This window comes from Pempheris klunzingeri, chromosome 6 (assembly GCF_042242105.1).
Source record: "Pempheris klunzingeri isolate RE-2024b chromosome 6, fPemKlu1.hap1, whole genome shotgun sequence".
Classification (NCBI taxonomy): Eukaryota; Metazoa; Chordata; class Actinopteri; order Acropomatiformes; family Pempheridae; genus Pempheris; species Pempheris klunzingeri.
In genome coordinates, this window is record NC_092017.1 from 22,794,404 (window position 1) to 22,811,807 (window position 17,404).

General features: G+C 42.1%; 1 protein-coding gene across 1 annotated transcript; it reads left to right on the forward strand.

Annotated features, from left to right (window-relative positions):
- Positions 1 to 12,637: 12,637 nt before the first annotated feature.
- LOC139202531 (transmembrane protein 125) lies at positions 12,638 to 15,395 on the forward strand. Its single transcript, XM_070832050.1, has one exon. The coding sequence runs from the start codon at positions 12,751 to 12,753 to the stop codon at positions 13,447 to 13,449; it is 699 nt and encodes a 232-aa protein (XP_070688151.1). The 5' UTR covers positions 12,638 to 12,750; the 3' UTR covers positions 13,450 to 15,395.
- Positions 15,396 to 17,404: the final 2,009 nt, after the last annotated feature.

Genomic DNA, 17,404 nt, shown 5'->3' on the forward strand with positions numbered 1-17,404 from the left:
CAGAAGTTATCGTACACATCCCCCTCACTTTGAAAGTCGAAGAGGTTTGGGGGAGGAGGGTTTTCTATACGCTGTTGTTCTACCATCGGATGAGCAGTTCTGATGGAGTTTACTGGCGCCTTAAGGTGGAGCTGTCTGTTATCACAAATGAATGACCTCAGTGGACACACTGCGCAAGATAAGCGTCTTGCAAAATTCACAATCCAGCCTGCAGCCCAGAACAAAAAAAAACTAAAAATGTAATTTTACTGTCCAACAGAAACGATCTTAAGCTGCACCAGAGGCTTGTGAGTGCTGCTGAAAAATTTGTGAAATGTTAATAAACATCATAGTGCCTTTTTGAACATGATTTCCCAGGAGATCCACTGATATTCAACACAGAAGAGAAAGGTTACTCCAAAAACACTCTCAAGCTTTCAGCTGTGTTTTAAAAGCATCTTCAGGATGAAGTGGAGTAAATTAAAATACTGTTCCCATACAATAAATCTAAATACATCACAGCACACATTATCTATATTCTGAGCTGCTGCAGTAGGACTGATACCCCTAATTGTGGCAATGTTAAAGCCTTGTTTTCACTTTTGGAATAATACACATTTGAGTCCACTCCACAGGTTTAGAAGCTGAAGGCACAAAATGTTATTTTTACGTTAGACCAGTTGTGGTGTATCACTAGGCTACAGAGGAGGTAAATGGATGTGAGGTACTCTTGGCACATCCAAACATCAATCAATAACAGCCATTGTGTCAGAGATGCCATGATCGATGTGTTATGCCACAGGGAGCCTATTTATTAGAAGTAACAATTAATTCTAAAGGCACTTTTTCTCTAAAAAGTTCATATAGTGTACTTACCCGTACAGTGTACAAATAAAAATATACCGAGTTCTTGCAGTCAGCTACAGTCACACTCACACACACAATATTGTATCCAACACAACACAAATACACCGATCAGTTCCTGTTCTTTGGTCTATAAATAAAACCTCTCTGTCTGCACACGCCATTCTGTGGTAGCACCACAATGTGCGAGTGACTAACTGTGAATGAAGCACTTGATCTAATTTTGGATTGTGGCCCTGGTGAGGATGAAAATATCGAACCTGGAGAAGTGATGGAGGAGGAAGCCTGCTGAAACGATTCTGAACATGATCCAGATTATCAAGAATCAACAGATGAAGAGTCACGTCAACATGATCAGTCATCTTTTCACACAAAAATTCAAAATAATTCCTCTTTTACTTTGTCTCCTACGATAATAAACAAATTACATGTGGATTTTGGACATTTTGTAGCCAAACAACTGGCCCATTAATTGAGAAAAAAATCCTTAATGAAAATAATCATTGGCTGCAGCCCTAATCTGATTCTCTAAATGTAACTTGTGCTGATGAATACCACTCCACCATCACTATAAATGCATACAAACACGTTATTCTCCCTGTGTCCTCTAGGCAAAAGCATATAGGAACCATGGTTACGAAACAAACACAACAAAGAGGTAAAACTTCTACAAAATGAGAACCAAGCCGATGATGTCATATATTATAATGAATGAATAAAGCTGGTTTAAAACAAAACAAGTTCATAATCTGTAAATTATTGCTTAACAGAGGCTGGTCAGCTTTTCAAATTAAGTCAACAAAGTGATATCTTACAGTGCTGAGAAAGTAGTTAGGCTAACCTGGAAGAAGACCATGTGATATGATGTCAAAAGCTCCAGAACAGCTGCGAAATGGAGCTTGTGCTGTCATCGTTTAGTCAACTACTGTTTAAGTCTTAAAATCACAAATAAAGCTGATATTCCTGTGAAGGGAAGTGGCAAAAAGCTAAAAAACAAAAAAACCCAATAAGGTCACCACATGCTATGACACTGTTGGTAATCAAACTATATTCATATCATATCAGTCAATCAATAATGACCACAGGCGTCATTAATGAACTCCCCACGGGAACAAATTGCATCTCTGCTCCTTGGAGCCTGGATGGGTTTACCCACTTTTGCCCTTTAAAACCGATAAACCATGAGCCCATCGGCGGAAATCACAATCACAGTGTGGCTTTTATTCAGTGGAGCTGTCACACCCCGTGTCGCGTGCTGCCTGCGGCTCCCCACGGGGACCCACGGCGGTGCGGAGGTCGATCCACCGACTCTCTGTCCCCTCCCACCGGCGTCCCCCGCCGCCGTGCGCGGCCACACCTGCATTAAACGGGGAAAGTCCGTCCTGTGGAGCGGCAGAGAGGCTGGAGGGGCTCCGGAGCGGACACAGCTTCAGCTTCAGCTTCAGCTTCAGCAGCTGCCATCGCATTTCTCTGGATACTTTGATCCGAAGAGGACGGAGGCATGAAGGCGTGTTTTGGGTCTCTGCAACCGCGGACCCGGGATGAGGATTAAAGACGGAAGATACGTGAACGATTCGGAATAGAGGAGCCCGAGTGTGAGCAGCTGAGCGCACAGGTAAGACAGGCTGCTGGTAAACTACACACAGACAGAGAGCAGCTGCCCCGCTACAACTTTTTTAACCACACAGCCTCTCATGTATTGACTTGTTTTCTTTATTTTCATTTTAAACTTATTTCTGAGTCATTTAGATGTTGAATGATCCCCATTTCCCTTAGTGAAAATTCCATTTAACAACATTAAATTATATATCATGCAGCTTATATTTGATAATGAATAAACTGGAGATTTTATATTGAATTTATATATAAATATGGTTATATTTCTGTTATTATATTTATTGTTGCTAAAACATACATGTGCTAATTACATAGATCTGTTAATGTCTTCCCTTTCCTTTTGCTCTTATATCTTTTCTAACTCAAGGTAAATGCTTTATTTTATCTATTTAATTTTTGCATAGAGAGATTATATCCCTGTTGTCATGTGGTATTATTAGTTTTTAACCTACGTCCAACTCTGTCATAATTCTCCCGATCTTCAAAGCTTGAGGATGAAAAGCAACCTTTATTGTTTGTAAGGACCTGCTAGAAGGCTCAACCGCAATAAATATAGATTTTTTAAAACACAAAAGCCATATTTTGACTACCAATCACTCACTGTATAACGTTCTTACCTGCAACTGAATATTAGATCCAGAGGCAATAACCTTGAAACATGTCTATTCTTGATTACAGTAATTTAATTTTGAGGGAGTTATCAGTGCATTAAAGGAAACTGGGTTATGGTGACACTATCAGTAATATAATGTTTGCCTGTTGTGGACTTTTGCAAAAGACTAATTTGCTTATTTTGTTTCCATTGTGTCCATGTTGACATTGTATCACACCGTCACCTTTGAACCAGCGGGATTACAGAGTGCACACAATAGTAAAGCCTAATATGCCCTGTAGATCATCAGTTCAGCTTTTGTAATATACTCAGTGCTTAGTTATGCTGCATTGTGCAAAATGTGTATAGCTACCACGGAGAGATGAAGTGTTGTCAATGCTGTATTCAAGTTACTCCGGAAGAGATCAATACAATGTCCAGGCATGACCCCGTGTGTCACTATGCTCTTATAGAACTGTTCTGACTGATTACAAGACCAAAGATGGATCATGACAGAGCATCTGAAGTCGGTTCCATGCTGTCGTTGTCGCTACATCAAATTTACTTTAGAGATCTTTTAAGATGTGCTCTAACTCTTAAAAACAAGTCAGGCTGAAAACAGCATGTGATAGACCTCATTAGAAAAGAGCCTGAAGTCAACACAGAGCGCTGGATGAAAGAACAGCAGGAGGAAAACAAAGTGACTTGGCGATTGTGTCAGTGGATGACCGTGCAAAGTCGGGGAGTTATATGAGAGCTCAGTATAGGTGAGGTGAGGTGTGTGCTTGTGGCCGTGTTTATGTGTGTGTGTGTGTGTGTGTGTGTGACATGGATGCCAGACAAAGAGCGGAGTAGAGAGTAGGCCAGAATCTTAAATATCCCCGAGAGGCATTTTGTTTCACAGTCAGCAGATACACAGAGTCAGGCATGTAGTGTGTCGACAATAGCAGCTTTACAGACTGTGTCCACTTGTGTCCCTGGGCATAAAACTAATCTACCTATAAGTATAATTAATTCAATTCAACCAGCTCAATATAATGACAGCCGGTCATCGATTGCATAGACAATTAAACTGTGTGGCTTGTGAGCATGCTAACATTTGCGGATAACTAAAAGTACTGAGGTCATTCATTTTGCAGGTAGTTTGCTCGACTATTTATTTGCCAGGAACAGTTTCTACCAACTAGGAAGTTACAGGTTTAGGCCAAGTATTAGTCAAGCACATCAATCCATGTAAAGTAGGAACTAGTTGTTTTTACACTTCTGTTTTTGTACCACTTGAACAAGTTATACATCACTCGTCAATTACTGAGTTTTAGTGGAGCTTTTCCCCTTTGACAGAGCCATGCTAGCTGACCCTCCCCTCCCCTGGTTCCAGTCTTTATGCTAAGCTAAGCTAATCAGCTGCTGGCTCTAGCTTTAGCTTTAACATACAGACAGGAGAGTGGTATCAATCATCGCATCTTATTCTCAGTAAAAAAGCGTGGGCCAAAAGGTCATCAAAGTGACTAGAAGTCACCCTGTGGGGAGCACGAATGTCTGTCGCGAATTTCATGGCAATCTATTCAATAGATAGTGAGATATTTCACTTAAAACCACATATATCAATAGGCTTCATTCTTTGGGGTATATGAATGTCTGAACAAAGTTTAATGCCAATCCACGTTGCTAAAAAGATCAAAACGCCAGTTTTTCAGCACAAATAATAAGGTGCTGCAGTACAGAGACATCGTTTCAGGTAGTCAACAAATAAGACAGACAGCCAGACATCGAACCAGCCATCTCATTTATTACAATCATTATCGCTAGACAGCCGATATCAAATTAGAATATGCTGAATATCACCTCTGAACCAACAAGAGGAAGGGAGGAGGGTTTAAAAAAACAAAGACTGGAGAAAAAAAAAAGAAAAGGTAGCCTCTTTCCCGCCGTCAGCAGGAGTGAAGCAGAAGGGGACCAGCATGTTAATTGGTGATTTGATTAGCGTTTTAATATTGCAGCTGTGCACGACAGAGGAAAGCAACCGACTGCCTAGAGGTTTTTCTTTTCTTTTTTTTTTAAATCAACTGTCGCTCCTCCAATGCAGGGACTGACACGGCTTAGTCATTATGCCCGGCATTCAGTAACTTTCCTCCAGCTTCCAAAAAAAAATCATAATTTCTTTGCTCTTGTTTGGTAATGGAGACTATTTGACGGAAGCAGAAATATTCAGTCCCTACTGGGTTGAGCCAGCATTTAAGAGCCCATTTGGCTGCTGCTGTAGTAAAGGGTCTGAATGAGGCCCACAGTCTGTGCTACACTGAACTAGATTGGGCTGGGCGACATTTTTGTCAACAGCAGTGTGTACCACCACTGAGAGGAGGAAGCTCGATTTAAAAAGAGGGAAATGCCATATGCCATATTAGATAACAGGCTGAAAATGTCCTCTGTCTATTGTTATGAATCATATTTTGATTATCTGGGCCTATATTGTTAATGTGTGTTTGTGTTGGGGGTTAAAAATACTGAGGAATTTTACTGAGGTTGATGAATAGGCGGATTTCTAATGCTGGGAATGATGCGGAGCCGATACAAGGGGGAATGAGGGGGTAATGACACCACAATCTCGCGGAGAAAACAGTGTAAACACCACAGCATGAAGACATGTGCAGAACGCTGTATATATATATATATATATGTGCTTGGATGAATTATGCCACAGGGGCTTTGAGTCAGGCAGCCAAAGGGGAATCGGTGGCAAAGACAAATAATCGCCCATACCACATGCACACATCTCCGACACCAAAACGCCAGAGTAGACGGAGGAGAGATAAGAAGTTAGCCAGATAAAGGAGCATTGGTGGTGAGACAGAGGGGGAGATGAGCGAGGTTGAACAAAGTAAAGGAGGTGTGGAAGGCTGGGGAGATAAGGTGGGAAAACAGATGGGGACGAGTGTGTGTTTGTATGTGGATAAGGTGTCAGGGGGCAGGCCTTGGCTGGTCTTGCTAGTCGGAGTGATGCTGTGCCATAAGCTGAGAAATGAGCCCACTCAGAAAGGGTGGAATTAAACCATCTGAGAGGACCTACAGAGTAAGAGGGGGAATTGAATTGGGAGGGGTCTGTGTAAAGTCTCCAGAATTCTACAGCCAAGCTGGTGTGCAGCATGCTAACATGCTCATGCTGATGCAGGTACGGTGGCTTTAGGTTAGTGTGTTTTAATGCTAACATCTACTAATTAGCACTAAGCACAAAGTACAGCTGGGGCTGATGGGAATGTCATCAGTTTACATTTGGTCACAAATCAAATAAAATCAATCGTAGCCTGATGATAACGCTCGATGAAGAGTCTCCAAAGGATCACCAATGTAATAACAATCGTGAGGGGAACATGAATGTTTTTATCAAACTTCTTGGCAATCATTGGCAGTTGTCCAGACTTTTCACACAAAAACCACAAATGTCGACCTTGTGGTGGCATTAAAGGAAAAGTCAGGGAATTACCAAAGTCATTAATTTGTGTCCTTGGGGGATCATAAATTCCTGCATGAAATTTCATGGCAGTACATCCTATGGTTGTAGAAAGATTTCACTCTAGACCAAAGTGGTGGACTGACCAACCAATATTGCCATTTCAGAGCCATGCTGCTAGCATAAATACAAATCAGTGCTTTGGTATGGAAAGGGCTGTAAATGATTCCAGTTTAGGGACCAAATCTGTGCATCCCATCCCTTAAAGTTTAAGAGGTTCCCATTTTGATTGGGCCTGAAATTGAGCCATTGGGTGGGTTTACAGTACAGCGTGTGCAGCTGATATAAAGTTCTTCCTCTCTCTCTCTTTCTGTCTTAGGTTTTCCCTTGTGATCCCTGACAGAGCTAGAACAGTGACACTGACCCAGCCATTGTCTCCCCACTGTTTCCGGACAGAGTGAGGCTCCCTGGGTGCCTCTGCTGTCCATTGTGACCGTAGAGAAGAAAGAAAGATCCAGCTTGTCTGCATAAAGACCTATTCAGCATCATTTCTCTTTGCCAGCCACATTTGCAACTCCGAGAACCGCAGTGAGGTCTCAGCACTATCCCTAGCCCCGAGCCTATCCCTCCATCCTCAGCCCCGTCTCCTCTAACCCCCTTATCCCTGCCCACTCCCTCAGTCCTCTCCACAGCCCCAGCCTCAGCTTCAGCCCTTTGCCCCATTTGGAGTCCCAGATGACAGCTCAGAAACATCCGTTACCCTCCCACTCCACACAAGCCTTCTTTCCTCTCCCTCCAGCCCCTGTGGCGCTTGGCACCAATGCCCATCACATAGACAGATGGAGCCAACCCTGACCCCTCTCCTCGCCCGTGGGGACGCCAAGAGAATCAACGCCTGACTAGAGGAGGGGGGTGTGTGTGTGTGTGTGTGGGGGGAGACAGGAAGGAGAGAAGAGGAGAGTATTGCTTTGTCACCACAGCAACACATCGCCTCGTCTCCTGTGGACTCCCCTTTAGCCCAACCCAGGACCCTTGGCTGAAAACTCACAGCAGGAAATTCAGCAGGACTTTGTTGTTTTCCCCCTAAATTGTGCCTGACATATTTTGCTTTAATTATTTGGCAAAGATATCTTGTTTGCGTGGAGAGAAGATGAGGACATTGACAACATTCTAAAAATGGGAAACATTTTAAAGAAACAGGAAAACACAAGAAGACAAATCTAGAGATGCTGAAGGAAAACCCAGTCATCACTCGTAAGTGTTGGTTAAGTTTTTGTGAACAACACAAAAGTTTCATTCTGAGCCCCTCACTTCTTTTTCCCCTCTGGCATCTGTGATTTAAGCAAATTACAGAAAGACAAGCTGCAATCGCCTGGGAAAAGTTTTTCCAATTTTACGTGCAATTCAACACGCAGGAGGGAATTTTTTTTTTATGCTAAGAATGTCACTTTTTTCATTGTGCTTTCAATACCTGAATAAAGCACAAGATTTGTTTTTTTCCTGACAACAAAAAGGAAATACACGTGGGGCTGCAGTCATAACTTCGTTGGGTGAATGCCTTTTTTCTAAGCTGTAACGTCTTGCATTACACCTCTCCTATCTGGTCCAACCAAATACTTCCTGTCTAAGCATTTGCAGTGTCATTCTCCTGACTAAACATCCCACCTGAGTCCCTGCAATTTTTACCAGAAGCAAGATTTTGGCTGCTCCACTTTCGCTGGATGTTGTGGCTGTCTCCTGACCTCCTCTGCTGATCGACATTCTGATTAGCATATAATGCCAGACAACCAATTTTAAAAGAACCACGAATCAACAATAAAATGAGACACTAATGGCCGGTGAAATGAATTCAGCAGGCTGATATAACAGAGGGGGGAATACCGGAGTCCCAAAGCTTCCCAGGTAATTGGAGTGCAGTATAGTGTTTTTTACTCCAAAGCACAGCTCCTCTGGTGACCTTGCAGGCTGAAAACTTGGAGGAGGCAGACACAGAAAGAGATAGAAAGAGAGACAGAGGGAGAGAATGATACTCTATGTCCAAGGTTTACGATTATCTTTGGGATTTTTCATCATTACTCCCAGTGCATTTGCACAATAGAGAATGTTTGGACTGTTAGCGTCAGCCTGTCCTCAGTTATTTTAGTCTCGACTGCAGGGCCGAGTGTCCAGGACACACTTATTATTCCTGTCACTTAAAAGAAACCCATTCAGGATTTTCTTCAGATATAGCATCTCTCTCAAATAAATTGCGTTAATGATCACTGGTGCTGCTTTCTATAGCCTCTGCGAGACACTTCAGACTGTGAAATATGCTCATATACTTTAACTGTCGGTTATTGATGGATAAGTACCGTCAGATTGGAGTTCTTTTGATTTTGCAGAAATTTGGAAGGTCAATCTAAAGCTCTCTAATTGGGCGCAATGTTGGGATAATGTGGATCATAAATAATGCTGTTTATCAACGTATTTGCCTTCATGGTCGGACACAGAAGCCCGTCCGCAGATCCGTATTTTATGAATATGCAAAGAGCGTTGGGGGAGTTTAAAGTAAGCGTGAAAATTCACACCTAAGGTGTAAAGATTCCTCATTAGAAATAATGTACAAGAGGATTTTAGTGCACAGGTGTCGAGGGCTGAGATATTTCATTCTGACTAAAGGCAACAACAACAATCATGTAATCACGCCACACTGCAAAGAGGTGGGTCTTAGCGATCTTTGTCAGACTGCATGTAGGTTGCACAGTTAATACATGGACAAAATATTGGAGAAAGCCAGAAACCTCTTTTATGTTTAGCTTCCGTCATTTTGGTTTGCGGTCTGTATATTCTGCATCATTTCACGTAGTACTCTATTGGTTGGTTTGTAGAAGTGAGCCACAGCAGCCAATCCCACTGTGAGGGTGAAATAACTTAGGACCACCATTTTGGATTTAATCAGGTCAACCCAAAATCACCTTTTGAGTTTTTAGGGGAATTTTGTGGCTTTAATTCCACACGACCATTTTTGGGGAAAAAATGAATCATGGAGTTTTCAAAAAGTTTTAGTGCATCTGTACCTGTTTTCTGTTTCTTAAAAGGAAGCCAGTGGAGAGTGAAGCAGTGAGTCAGTGCTTTTGTAAAGATATTTACAACGCCGATATGACACGGCTGATATGAGTCTAGAGGTCCTTTAAGTGATAGAAGAGGAAAGCCGGACACAGTCCAGCGATTCTGTGTGTGTACGTGTTTATGGGGATCAGCGTGTGAAACACAACATGGAGGAAGATATACTTGTGTCGTTAAGGGTTCGATTTCATCTTATGATCTTTGATGCGAGCCATTGCCTCTCGCTCGATCACACACTTGTGTACCTGCTTCACTTTACTGTGAACTCTCTAATGAAATAGACAATAATCTCTCATAAACGTGTTCTGTGAGAAAGAAGGTGATATTTTCAAAAGCTTAATGAGACAAAGAGGTGATTGTGGTGTGTGTGTGTGTGTGTGTGTCACATACATTGTTTTTGTCACCTTCCACCTTTGGCGCCTGAACCTCAGACACAAAAAACACCTACAGACACACACCTCAATTACTGTGCTATTTCCGTGGCACTACCTGTCAGTGACACTGTGCTCAAACCAGCTGGGATTAATTAGTGACTCAACAAGCACACACACACACACACACACACACCTGCGCACACATACAGATCTCCCATTTCTGTCTTTCTGTGTGAAATATACAGAAGCACATAATAAATGAATAAATACACATACCAACATACATTTATTTACATTTTACTACTCATAAAGAACTGTTCACCCTTGCAAAACAAACACACACACACACACACACGCACCATCCATCAGATACAGGATGTGAAAAGCTTCCAGAACAGCATGTTGCCAATAAACACCCCTCCTTCTCTGCTGTAATTACCTCACTCTTCATTTCACACCTTGTGTATGCACCTCATATCTCCTCGTGTCATGGTGTTACTGCTCTGCCTCAGCACAAGGCAATACCTGTCCACACTAATAAGAAATGTGATCTTGCATTTAGCATTTATTCTCTTCTTAACAGGCGGGAATTTGTTTCTGTCACTACAAAAACAAGATTTTCCTGCTGTCTGAATGTGAAATCATGTTTTGCTTATTCAGATTGACATATACATATATATATATATTTATTTATTTATTTATTCATTTATTTATTTATTTTGCAGAGCACTGTTTGTGTTAGCAAAAATCCTCAGCCACTGAGGACAAGCTGTAACTCCTGTCAGCTTGTGTTGGGGCGCGTGGGTTTCTGCCTCGCACTGCTGACTTTGATAGAAATAAAGCCGCTGACAGGTTTTAAAAGACAAGCTGTCGGCAGCCATAACCTTGAGGATGTTTGTTTGTGTGTGTGCTGTATGTGTTTACATGATTGTGTTATGGGGGTGTCATGAGATTACAGTAGAGAGATTGAATATGCTGAGGTAAGGTGAAGACTAAAGGGAAGGAGGAGGGGTAACAGAATATATCAGAAAAGTATGAAATTGGCAGATATAATGAGTCAATAACGCACATGTGGTAAAACATACAACAACAGTACAGTATAGACAGTGCACACGTTCGAGAAAAGAAGATTAACTAGATTTAAGGTAGCGGAGAGTTCAAATTCATCAAGTGAGCTAGTGTGGGTGTGTGTTTGGGAGGATGCGAGAAAGAAAATTTACATTTGTGCATTTGCTGTTTGATTCTGTGTGTGTGTGTGTGTGTGTGGGAGGGGAGGAGGGGAGGGGGGGTGGCGGGGGAGTGGAGTGGGCGACATTGTTTATTCTATCGGCAGCTGATGCTTGTTTTGTTTTATCCAGCCACCTCGGTAGTGGCAACTCATTAGCATAGTGATAATGAGAGACAGAAGAGGTTGCCCGTGTCAGCACACCAAGTTTTTTTTTACACAGTCAAAACAGCTAGTTTGGATCTGTGTGTGTGTGTGTGTGTGTGTGTGTGTGCACCTTTAAACATACTACAAAGATACCCAAACCCAGAATGCTAAATAATACTGTTTTTACTCACCCCAGTTTCATGTCCTACCACGCTGTTGGGTGTGGTCAGAGGGATGTTATATTGCACCTGTAACGGCACCAAAGTGTGCAGAACAAACCTAACTAAAAGTTAGACACTGCAGTCAGTGGAAGTGAGCAGGATTTTCAGCTGGCGTTAAGTTATCCTTTAACTCAGCTCGCACTGATCAGATCTTTCAAGGTGCACAAAACAGGCATTAAAGCTGTACTCTTTGTTCAGAGAGCCTGGAATGGTCAAAACAAAAAGGGTTTAAAGTCCAAATTTTACTGTTGTTGTAAAACCAGTTTCAGCGTATCTTGATGTAACTGAGCTCTGCTAGACTGTTTAGTTTGGCAACCGCTATCGACTTTGCGTTGTGTTGTGTTTAGGAAGGCTGGACTGGAAGCCTGCATCTACTTCTGCACTATCATTTATTTTCTGGCTAGGAACAGAATATGCGCTTGTCAGTTATCCACATGGTTCATCATGCTCACCTCAGACTCCAACACACTTTAAAAGATCAAGTTATTTTAGAACAACAGCTAGCTAGTTTGTGTGCCAAGTGCGCTATTCCATGTTATGTGATATGTAAATATGAATTTGCAAAAAATTGTGCAAAACAACCTACCTCAGGCATATCTCTTATGAAGTAGCAAAGTTACACAGCTACAAATGGCACCAGTGAGCACATAAACCAACACTACTTAATGATATTTAAGGCAAGTGGAAGCACACAGGGTAGGCAACAATACCTGTAACATTTACATCTGTGTTCCCTTCCAGGTGACTGCTGCAGCCCTGCAAAACCAGACTGCAAATTCTGTAGATCTATTCTTTGCTTCGGATGTGGAAGCTGTAAGGAGGATTTGGATCCATCTCCATATCCAGTTAGTGTGAACTATAAGGACTTCCATTCACAAAGGACCAAGAGACCTGAATTAATGTCGTGGAACCTTTATACAGGCAAGGGCAGATAAAACTACAATACCCTGAGCTCCAGCAAGCATTTAATAACATTCATTTCTTGTGCCATCAACTCAAACCACTTTTGAGTTTTTCAGGAAAATATTCAAAACAACCCCATAAAACTTTTGGAACATTTTGTGGGTCCACACTTGTGGTAGGCAGTGGAAGGGAAATAAGGACAGAAAGGATTATCCATTGGATTAGGTCTTCTCTGTGGTGGTGGCGACCTTATTCCACAGGGTGGGAGTGGCAGGATGCCTGAACTGGACAACTTTGCCGCCCTGAGGGGTCCCAGAGGCCCTGAGCTGGGCCTAAATGGTCCGGCAGACCCACTTCGGATTCAGCACAGTATCCTGGAGGAGCAGGTGGAGCTGTGGTGGTTCAGAGATCCTGGGAAGTCTCTGCTCTGCTACTGCGTGGCTGTCCTTCTAATCCTGGGCTGCGGGCTGGGCGGCGTCGGCCTTCTCTCCACCACCACCAGCGTCTCGAGCGAATGGCGGCTTGGCGCAGGCACGGCCCTCTGCCTGCTGGCCCTGGGGGTCCTGCTCAAACAGCTGCTCAGCTCAGCTGTGCAGGACATGAATTGCATTCGAAGCCGGCAGCGGATCGACATGCTAAAAAGTGGCGGTTTGTCGGACCTCCTTGTGGTATTGATTACCGGGCTGTCACTCTTGATTTGTGGAGGGGTTCTACTACGTCTGGCCCTGGCTAACCACATGCCAAAACCTGGCCAAGCCCTTAATGACATGTACATCTCTGGAGTGGTTTTGCTGGCTGGAGGGGGAGCAGCAGTTGTGGGCGCTGGGATATACGCTGTTGTGGTGGTCCTGCTCGAAAGGACAAGGCATGGACGAAGGTTGGTGGACCGGGTTTTAAATATCTTCACTGTTTCTGGACACATGGACCGTCAGGCTCGCAGAGAGACTACCTCTAGTCTGGCTAATCTCATATGATATGTAACCACAACAAGACTGTGTATTTTGGCCCCTTGATCTTTTAGCATTTAACATTTAGCCTCAACTTAATTACAGACGGCTTTCTGCCCAAATATTACAAGAAACCTGATTAAAATAAAATTAATCCGTTACATGCTTCAGCTTTGTCACTAGCTGATTAGAGTGTGTATGAGGCTAAATGACTTGAATATATAATATCTGGTTGGTGAAGGTATTAGTTATAAGCAATCAAATCTCACAGAGCAAGTGTGAAAGGATTAAAGAGTAACACACTGAAGACTACATGGCCATGCTCACAATGCAGCTGAAAACGTCCCAATTTCGATTTTTCTCTCAACATGTGACCAGATACAATTGCAGAAAGCTTAAAAACAGCATTTTCTTAATGTTCTGTAAATCTCACTCCATTCACTTAAGACAAATGCCAGGACTTTGGTGCCTGTAGCAGTTTGGCATGCAGGAAACCAACACAAAAGCATTCAAAAGAAGTCTAAAAAAAAGTGGACTCAAGTGGTATTTAGGGGGATTCAGTGAAATGAAAAACAGCTGAAAACTAAAAGTGTTGTTTCACAAACAGAAAGGAAATCTTTTGATGCTTTTGTCACTGGACAGCTGCAGCGGTCTGGAACTGAACACGAAAGCCTGTGGTGTGAGCACAGCCTGCAATGAAATGGGTCATTTGACTTACATAAAGCTCTCCTCCACAAGTGATGTCTAGACAAAAAGGTGTAAGAGGATTATGCCTACTAAGATGGAGCGACGAAAATGTTGTCAAAGGTGACACAATCACATCGCGGTTAAAGGGGTCATCGCACATTCCAGATAATGTATTTATCATAAACATGTTTTCTGTCTAAGTGTCCTTGGGCCATACATCTGACCGCTACCTACTCAAACATAGTAAGATATTATGGATAATAGCACCAGCTGAAAGGCTATAATGTAAATGGAAGCCACACTATGAGTCATAGACATAAAAATGAAAAAAATCATCTTTTTAAATTTTCTTTGTTTTTTATGCACCACTGTCTGAACTGTCCATGTTGACACGAAGATATGAAAATACCCAGCTGACATACTTGAGTGATTCTTTGACTGTGGGTCGAACTGCTCAGTGGGTGAGAGGCTAATTGGAACGTTTTCACTCTGTGGTCTCATTTTCATCTTCAGTGTAATAATAATCCAACATAATACATGCAGTGGCTAGGGACTGCGGTGTTTGTAACTTCACTGTAACATTTGGCTGCTTGTGTACATGATACAAGACTACATGATTGTTGGAGGGTTATATCACAGCACTTTAGAATGTATGGGTAATTTATGTTTTTGTGCATCAACACAATGTTGTCTCTCCTCGTTTTCCACACACCTGCTTTAATCTATATTTTTGATATTAACACTGAATCATGTTTCCCTGTATAATGTAAAACAGTCATTCATTGTGCTGAAGTTATGGAGGATCTTTTCAACTCTACTGAGACTTTTAGCCTCTGAGCTTGTTGTTTTTATTACATGGTTGACTTTCATTGTTCTCATCAATCCTTATTTTCAGCCGTAATGCTCTGATAAACGGTACACCACGCACCTACCACCAACGGGCAAGCAAAGTTACAAAGTGGCTGATGAACTAGCAACCGTCTTGCTGGCTAAAGACCCACATGCTTCGCTCAAAGGATGGTGGGTACTAAATCAGAGCTGAAGGGGTTGAAGAGACATTAAATAGCTACTGGACTTACAAACTCTACATGCCAGTGTGTCTGCTGAATGTATAAATGGCAGAGGTCCATGATCACCGTTTGATGCCATAGTTTGCACCCCAGAGCCGTGGATGGACACATCACTGTCAACTCTTGTTAATTAAAAAACGGGTTTCCAGTGAGTCGCAGATACGCGGGGCTGCAGGCAAAGCAGCAGATAGTCATAAAATAAAGGAAGCAAATAAATGTTTTTCCCAAAGCGATTCATTTTCATTTAAGGGGTGGCATTTTCAAAAAGCAAAGAGAGCTTGGTCCAAACTAGAAGAGTAAAAGCTAGCCAGTGAACTAAGCAGCTACAGTACAGGTTTTCAACTCCCCAGTGCAAGACTCTCTTTCTTTTTGTGTGTGTGTGTGTGTGTGTGGTGCGATTCATGATGTCTATAAACTGTGGCCAACAAGTTTACACAGAAAACTTATTGAGAGAGCAGACTGCAGTTGTGTCATAGGGTCCAAAAGGTCTTTTCATCATGTCGGAGACTTTGCTTGGTACATTTGGGGACAGGTTTGGAGGGACCTAAAATAAATAAGATGACATCAAACTGTCTTAATGAACCTCTGCAAGTGCTAAAAAAAAAAAATACAGTTAATAAAATGCCGATAAGATGTTACTGTAGCTGTATTTCAGTCAGCTTGAACTTATGTCTCCCACAAAGGATTCAAAAATCAAGACTAGTTGCAATCTAACCACGACAACGTTCGGATGACTGTATATATTTCTGTCATGTTTTTGAGGAAAATGTGAAATGCTTTCAAGAACTTTTACAAGATTGTCTCAGGAAATCGGAAACTGGGGCCAAATTTATAGAAAGAGTTAGAGGATGAATCACCAGCACAATTCCTTCGACTCTAATTTCTATTGGTATGTTTACAGTGAAAGTAACTTCAATTTATTAAAAACCCTGAAGCAATTTAGGGAAAGACGGACATTTACACAAAAATGTGTCTTTACTGTAAGCATAAAGCTGTAGTTGGGTTTGACAATTATAGTCCTAGCACCTCTGATTTATTAGCTGAATTACTGGCTCAGATAACAGGTCGTTATCATTCCTCACAAAGCAGAAATGGAGAAATTACTGCTGGGAAAAAACTCAGTGAAATTAAATCCATTACATCAACATGGCCAGTCATAGAATTTCAATGCACTTGCAAATGTTTGAACAGGGTCATCATCACTACATTTGGTGAATCTACAGTTCAGGATGCTGACATTGCCGTATTGTTATTATTGAGTCTCACAGCAGAAAGTTCTCTTTCCTTGGGTAAAATCCTATTAAGAACTAACTTAATAGACCGTGCACAGTAGCAGACGAAGGCCGTTTGTGCATGTAAAATGTTTCCAAAGCCTCTTGAGAGTCATTCCTCACGTCGCCTATAGGAGAACCTCAGAAAAGGTCCTGACTTGTGTCTCTGCATTGTGTGTATGTCTTGTGAGTCAGTCACACCTCTTTCTCTGTGTGCACGTACACACAGCCTATTGCCTTGACACAAAAGGGGTCACACAGTTAAACATTGTTGAAGTGATGACGGACAGCAAGCTGAAGGCACAATGCACAAGGCAGCGGCCTGTAGGGGCTGGTATAGACTAGCACCACTCTCGCTTTCTCGACCACACACACACACACACACACACACACAAAGAAAAAAGCAAGACTCATGCTCCTTTTTTGCAACACACTCAGAAATATAAGTAATCCTTACTTACATGAATCTGTGTTTTGACCTACAGTGTAAAGTAGCGATGGCACGTTGTGTATTCATGCATGGCAGCAAGAGGAGGTGAGCAGAGCGAAGAGGGAGGCAGGTCTGAAGCTGTGGGGAGGATGGATTGTGTGGGAGGAGAGGATTCAGTGCTTATCTGTCAACATAGTGAAAATGTTTGAACAAAAACAATTTCAAGCAGCCAAAATGTGTTTGGCTGTAACGTACTCCAAGTCCAAATGAGAAAGTGATGTTTCCAAAATATCTGCATATTTTTTGTATCTGAAGTGTGTTCAAAACTTGTAGAAGTATTTTTCTGCTGTGCTTCAAATGTGCTTTTGATGTCCAGCCTGCATATCAAAGAAAGGTAGAAGTCAAACAAGTTTTCAAGGAATAGTTATCTTTGGATAGAATAAGAGTAGCTTCATATTTAGCATAGAGACGTGAGAGAGGTGTTAATCTTCTCATCTAACTCTTGGCAAAAATCTTTTTTGTTT